The sequence below is a fragment of the Bombina bombina genome, chromosome 1 (assembly GCF_027579735.1).
Source record: "Bombina bombina isolate aBomBom1 chromosome 1, aBomBom1.pri, whole genome shotgun sequence".
In the NCBI taxonomy this organism is placed as follows: domain Eukaryota; kingdom Metazoa; phylum Chordata; class Amphibia; order Anura; family Bombinatoridae; genus Bombina; species Bombina bombina.
This window is the reverse complement of record NC_069499.1, coordinates 304,594,819-304,602,035: the sequence shown is the minus strand read 5'-3', so window position 1 is coordinate 304,602,035 and position 7,217 is coordinate 304,594,819. Positions and strand designations below refer to the sequence as shown.

The following is a 7,217-nucleotide window of genomic DNA, read 5'->3' as shown; positions in this document are numbered from 1 at the left end:
TTCTATCAGCCAATCGGAATTAAGGTAGAAAAAATCCTATTGGCTGATGCAATCAGCCAATAGGATTGAAGTTCAATCCTATTGGTTGATCCAATCAGCCAATAGGATTGAGCTCGCATTCTATTGGCTGTTCCAATCAGCCAATAGAGGGACACTCAGGTTAAATAAAATTTTCATGATTCAGATACAGCATGTAATTTTAAACAACTTTCCAATTTTCTTCCAATAAAAAAAATGTGCACAGTCGGTCAATACTCCAGTAACCCGCTTGCTTGCTCTGCTGCAAAGTGTCCCTGGAAATTTTTTTTAAATGTTGGCAACTATGCATGTGTACTGCAGATCATGCCGAACAAAACCGTTTTTGCAAATGAGGGAATAGCAGTATACGCCAGTCTTTTCTAGAATGCATTTTTAGCTACCGGAGAACAATACATTTCTGTAAAAACCAAAAGCGTTCAAAATATCAAAACTTTAATAACCAATATTTCACACAGATTTGCAACCTGCATTGGATTACTCGATTATTCATTCTACCCTGACGATTATTTTCTTTCAATTTTTAAAAAGAAACATATTGCTAGTTCACTAAATAAATATAGGTCATTCTCCCAAACAAAAATGCCATACAGCAAACGAAATTGACGCCCTTATTAAAGATGGCCGCCGCATCATCCCTCATGTGACTTACTACTGCCGCAAAATACTGTGCGTCTGTAACTTGGCGTCGCACAGTAGGAGCAAACGTGTGTGTTTGTCTAGTCATGGATATTCGACCGAATCATACAGTATACATCAACAACCTGAGTGATAAAGTTAAAAAAGATGAACTGAAGAGGTCTTTGTATGCGCTGTTCTCACAATTTGGCCATGTCATGGATATTGTGGCATTAAAGACCATGAAGATGAGAGGACAAGCTTTTGTGATATTTAAAGAGCTTGCCTCTGCTACAAATGCTTTAAGGCAGTTACAAGGATTCCCTTTTTATAATAAAGCAATACGCCTTCAGTATGCAAAAACAGACTCTGATGTAATTGCCAAGATGCGTGGCACATTCTCCGATAAAGACAAGAAGAAAGAGAAGAAAAAGGCTAAAGCTCAAGAACAGGCAGCTAACGCAGCAAATAAAAAGCCTGCGCAGGTGCCGACACCAAATGAAAATAACGTTTCACCTGAATTGCCACCGACTGAACCGGTGCCGGACAACCCACCCAATTACATTCTTTTCCTCAATAACTTGCCAGAAGAGACCAATGAGATCATGCTTTCTATGTTATTTAACCAGTTCCCTGGTTTCAAAGAAGTACGTTTGGTACCTGGTAGACATGATATTGCCTTTGTAGAGTTTGAGGATGAAACGCAGGCTGGATCTGCACGTGATGCACTTCAAGGATTCAAGATTACGCCATCTCATGCTATGAAAATTACTTATGCTAAAAAATAGACATGGTCCAAAAAGACTTATTTATATTTTTATTCAGTTAGACAATTTGATAAGTGATCTACATGTTTTGGAAAGCAGATTCATGTCATTTGTATTCTATATTGAATTTTATTTTAAAGTACATGTCCTATTATCTTGTAATTCATGTTTTACCTTTTTGAAGTCTCAAGTCACTACTAATACAAATGTTTATTCGTTTTTAAAGAAAATGTGTTCAAAGGGTTTTGGTGGTTCTTGAAGATTTTTGTTTTTTCTATACCAGACAGGATTTATTGCTATATAATGTTTTAGTGTAATACACAGTGCTGTGTATAATAGTGTCATGGGTTATTAGAAATTTGCAAATGTTTTAATTACTGTATAGAAGGGTGCATTACATCTACATTTTTTGTGTAGTGTGGACAAGATTTTTCATTTTGCAAATGGGGAGATACAAAAGGTGAAATCTGAATGTCCATGTCAACTATTTTAATTATCTGAGAGCAGAAAGAGAACAGGATATTCTCAAGGAAAATTAAATACTTTTTTTTTCTACCCCTCCCCCCTTGTTTCATCTATAGTCTTCTTATTTTTTGTTTGTACTTAATAAAGATGCTCTTTTTTTCCCACTGTCATTATCCAAAAAAAAAAAAAAAAATGTGCACAGTCTTTTATATTTACAATTTTTGAGTGACCAGATCCTACTGAGCATGTGCAAGAATTCACAGACTATACGTATATGCATTTGTGATTGGCTGATTGCTATCACATGGTACAAGGGGAGTGGAGATATACATAACTTTGAAATTTGTTATAAAAAATCTACTACTCATTTGAAGTTCAGACTAGGTGCTATTGCATTGTCTTGCTATCTTGCATTTGTTGATTATGCAACTCTAAAGTATTGACTGATCCTTTAAGCAGCGCTGGTATTGGAGTGCGGTAATGAGCAAAATTTTGCTCAACGCTCACTTCTTGTCTTTTAACGCCGGGTTTAAAAACTTGTAATACCAGCGCTGCAGGTAAGTGAGCGGTGAGCATAAACTGCTCCTTAGCACCGCAAGCCTCTAATGCAAAACTCGTAATCTAGGTGTAAGTCTTCACAGACACAATACACACCACCAATTCTCTGAACTTAAATACTGGTGCACTGACTCTTACAGCATATGTGCATATGCAACTGAAAATAATATCTTTTACTAGAAGCATTTTTTTCTAATGGAAGAATGTAATACAGAAATGCTTCTATTTAAATATTACAATTTTACTTTCATTAATCAGATAAAGCTTGTGATTTTAAACAACATTTCAATTTACTCCAATTATCAAAATGTATTCGTTCTTTTGGTATCATTTGTTGAAAAGCAGGTAGATAAGGAGAATGCATGTGTCTGCAGTACTATATGGCAGCCATCTGCACAAATGTTATACATTTGTAAGAGCACTAGATGGCAGCACTTCCTGCCATGTAGGGCTTCAGACATGTGCAAGCTGGCTACCTAGGTATGTCTTCAACAATGAATACCACAAGAACAAAGAAAATTGTGATAATAGAAGTGAATTGGAAACTTTTTAAAATTGTCTGCTCTGTCTGAAACAAGAAAGAGAAAAAATATTGGGTTTCCTGTCCCCACTCCTATAGTTATTGTAAGTAAATATAATGTTATCAATCACAATTTATGTAAACATTTATGTAGGTGACCATTCCATATACTGACTGATTGGCATTGCTTTTTAGCTACATCTTACATTAAAGCTTTTCATATATTTAGCTTTGGACGAATGACAAACACATGCTGATTTGTATAGCACTGAGCTCATTTTTAGAAACAGTTATTTACCTTTGATAACTTAGCAATACTTTAACTGATGCCTGAGCTGATTTTTTTCTTTGTCTTATTAAAACAAATGTGTGAGCTTTTGTTAAAACATATTTTTCTTGCCTTTTGTACCTTTTATGGCACATTCATAAATATAAGATAAAGGAATGATTATACTTTTGAATTTCTATTGTAAATAACTATTGTCTAGATTACAAGTTTTGCGGTAAGAGCTGCTCGGTACTAGCTTGCAAGTTATAGTCACCGCTTACCTCCCTACAGCGCTGGTATTACAGGTTTACAAAAACCCGGCATTACCAGGCAATATTGCAGCGTAAAGCAAAATTGAGCTCCATACCGCACTCCAATACCAGCGCTGCGGTGAGCTGGTTTTACGTGCTCGTGCACGATTTCCCCATAGACATCAATGGGGAGAGCCAGCTGAAAAAAGACTAACACCTGCAATAAAGGAGCGTAAAGCTCCGTAACGCAGCCCAATTGATTCCTATGGGGAAAGAAAAGTTATGTTTACACCTAACACCCTAACATAAACCCTGAGTCTAAACACCCCTAATCTGCCTCCCCTAACATCGCCGACACCTACATTACACTTATTAACCCCTAATCTGCCGCCCCCGACATCACCGACACCTACATTACACTTATTAACCCCTAATCTGCCGCCCCCAACATCGCCGCCACTTACCTACACTTATTAACCCCTAATCTGCCGCCCCACATCGCCGCCACCTACCTACACTTATTAACCCCTAATCTGCCGCCCCCAATGTCGCCACCACCTACATAAATTTATTAACTCCTAATCTGCTGCCCCCAATGTTGCCGCCACCTACCTACACTTATTAACCCCTAATCTGCCGCCCCCGACATCGCCGCCACCTTCCTACACTTATTAACCCCTAATCTGCCGTCCCCAATGTCGCTGCCACTATACTAAAGGTATTAACCCCTAAACCTAACCCTTACCCTAACCCTAACACCCACTAACTTTAATGTAATTGAAATAAATCTAAATAAAACGTACTATTAATAACTAAATAATTCCTATTTAAAACTAAATACTTACCTATAAAATAAACCCTAAGCTAGCAAGAATATAACTAATAGTTACATTGTATCTATCTTAGGTTTTATTTTTATTTCACAGCTAAGTTTGTATTTATTTTAACTAGGTAGAATAGTTACTAAATAGTTATTAACTATTTACTAGCTACCTAGTTAAAATAAATACACATTTACCTGTAAAATAAAACCTAACCTGTCTTACACTAACACCTAACCTTACACTACAATTAAATAAATTACATTAATTAAAGACAATTAACTAAATTACAAAAACAAACAAACACTAAATTACACAAAAGAAATTATCAAATATTTAAACTAATTACACCTAATCTAATAGCCCTATGAAAATAAATAAAAAACAAAATAAAAATAACCCTAGCCTACAATAAACTACCAATGGCCCTTAAAAGGGCCGTTTGCGGGGCATTGCCCCAAATAAATCAGCTCTTTTACCTGTAAAAAAAAATACAAACAACCCCCCAACAGTAAAACCCACCACAAAACCAAACCCCCCAAATAAAATCATAACTAAAAAAACCTAAGCTCCCCATTGCCCTAAAAAGGGCATTTGTATGGGCATTGCCCTTAAAAGGGCATTTAGCTCTTTTTCCGTCCAAACCCTAATCTAAAAATAAAACCCACCCAATAAACCCTTAAAAAAACATAACACTAACCCCCAAAGATCCACTTACAGTTTTTGAAGACCGGACATCCATCCTCAATGAAGCGCAGAGCATCATCTACTGACGACGGCTCTTCTCGAATGAAGGTTCCTTTAAGTGACGTCATCCAAGATGGCATCCCTTGAATTCCGATTGGCTGATAGAATTCTATCAGACAATCAGAATTAAAGGTGAAAAAATCCTATTGGCTGATGCAATCAGCCAATAGGATTGAGCTTCAATCCTATTGGCTGATCCAATCAGCCAATAGGATTGAGCTTGCATTCTATTGCTCAATCCCGGCTTCATTGAGGACTTCTTGCTGCTTGGATGAAGACTTCTCCCGGCTTCGTTGAGGATGGATGTCCGGTCTTCAAAAACTGTAAGTGGATCTTCGGGGGTTAGTGTTTTTTAAGGGTTTATTTGGTGGGTTTTATTTTTAGATTAGGGTTTGGGCGGAAAAAGAGCTAAATGCCCTTTTATGGGCAATGCCCATGCAAATGCCCTTTTCAGGGCAATGGGGAGCTTAGGTTTTTATAGTTATGATTTTATTTGGGGGGTTTGGTTGTGTGGGTGGTGGGTTTTACTGTTGGGGGGTTGTTTGTATTTTTTTTTACAGGTCAAAGAGCTGATTTCTTTGGGGCAATGCCCCGCAAAAGGCCCTTTTAAGGGCAATTGGTAGTTTATTGTAGGCTAGGTTTTTTTTTTATTTTGGGGGGGGGGCTTTTTTATTTTCATAGGGCTATTAGATTAGGTTTAATTAGTTTAAATATTTTATAATTTATTTTTTATTTTGTGTAATTTAGTGTTTGTTTGTTTTAGTAATTTAGTTAATTGTATTTAATTAATGTATATTATTATAATTGTAGTGTAAGCGGCGACATTGGGGCGGCAGATTAGATATTAGGGGTTAATAAGTATAATGTAGGTGTCGGCGACATTGGGGGCGGCAGATTAGGGGTTAATAAGTATAATGTAGGTGTCAGTGGTGTCGGGGGCGGCAGTTTAGGGGTTAATATGTTTATTATAGTGGCGGCGATGTCGGGAGCGGCAGATTAGGGGTTAATAATTTTATTTTAGTGTTTGCGATGCGGGAGGGCCTCGGTTTAGGGGTTAATAAGGTAGTTTATGAGTGTTAGTGTACTTTTTAGCACTTTAGTTATGAGTTTTATGTTACGGCTTTGTAGCGTAAAAACCCATAACTACTAACTTTCAGTTTACGGTATGGATCTTGGCTGTACCGCTCACTTTTTGGCCTCCCAGGCAGACTCGTAATACCGGCGCTGTGGAAGTCCCATTGAAAAAGGACTTTTTGAAAGCTGCGGTAGTTACGTTGCGTTACGGCCAAAAAAGTGTGCGGTGCAGCTAAACCTGCAAAACTCGTAATACCAGCGGTAGTGAAAAAGAGCCTTAACGCTGCTTTTTCACTCATACCGCAAAACTCGTAATCTAGCCGTATATTTAGCATAGCAGTATTAATAGCAGCAGGAGATGGCTAGATGAGTTCAGAAGTATACTTGAGGCCTTGATAGTTATATAGGTTTGCTATTATGTCCTCAGTAAATTAAGAAAAAAAAATATTTTAAATATAAAAAATAATAACTCTATTTTGTTTTGTTTTTTCATTGAGGAGGAATTAAGAAGCCAGAATATTACGTTAACCCTTTTTTTAAAATTAAGTTCAATTTGAATTTCATTTGAACCGGTGCTGCAATAAAATGATTAAAATGAAAACATTTCATCACACTGTGTTCTCATTTCAGCGTGCACTAAGCCTGATAAATACATACCACACCTACTGTAAAATCATTCACAGAACAAAGAAGTCTTCCCTTTACTCACTCACTCCCAAAACATTATACCTTTCTTGAACACCCACTTTAAACTTCAGAAACACTGAATCATACCTGTGAACTTCACACTTGTTCCTGTCAGAATACAGAACTATTACATGCTTACTTGTATTCCAAAAAAATCCTTTATGTGATGTAAAGAATCTTGCCACATCTTTGTCTCCACTTCAAAAACTAAAGTTTACAAGCTCTTAAAGACTATGAAGCCATTTTTATAAGCCACTTAGAAAACACATCACTCCAGCAAGTTTGTGAATAAATGCCAAGTTCATTATTATATTTAAAAAAAAAATGAAATGCTGCAAGTTTATAAAAATACCTTTTCACCAACATTTTCCGCAATGAAACTATTTCCTGGAGTTAGTCAGGTTA

The 7,217-nt window shown here is 36.7% G+C and overlaps 1 protein-coding gene across 1 annotated transcript; it reads left to right on the top strand.

Annotated features, from left to right (window-relative positions):
- Positions 1 to 709: 709 nt before the first annotated feature.
- LOC128637541 (U2 small nuclear ribonucleoprotein B'') lies at positions 710 to 2,051 on the top strand. Its single transcript, XM_053689796.1, has one exon. It carries the CDS (start codon positions 762 to 764, stop codon positions 1,440 to 1,442), a length of 681 nt encoding a protein of 226 aa, XP_053545771.1. The 5' UTR covers positions 710 to 761; the 3' UTR covers positions 1,443 to 2,051.
- The last annotated feature ends 5,166 nt before the right edge of the window (positions 2,052 to 7,217 follow it).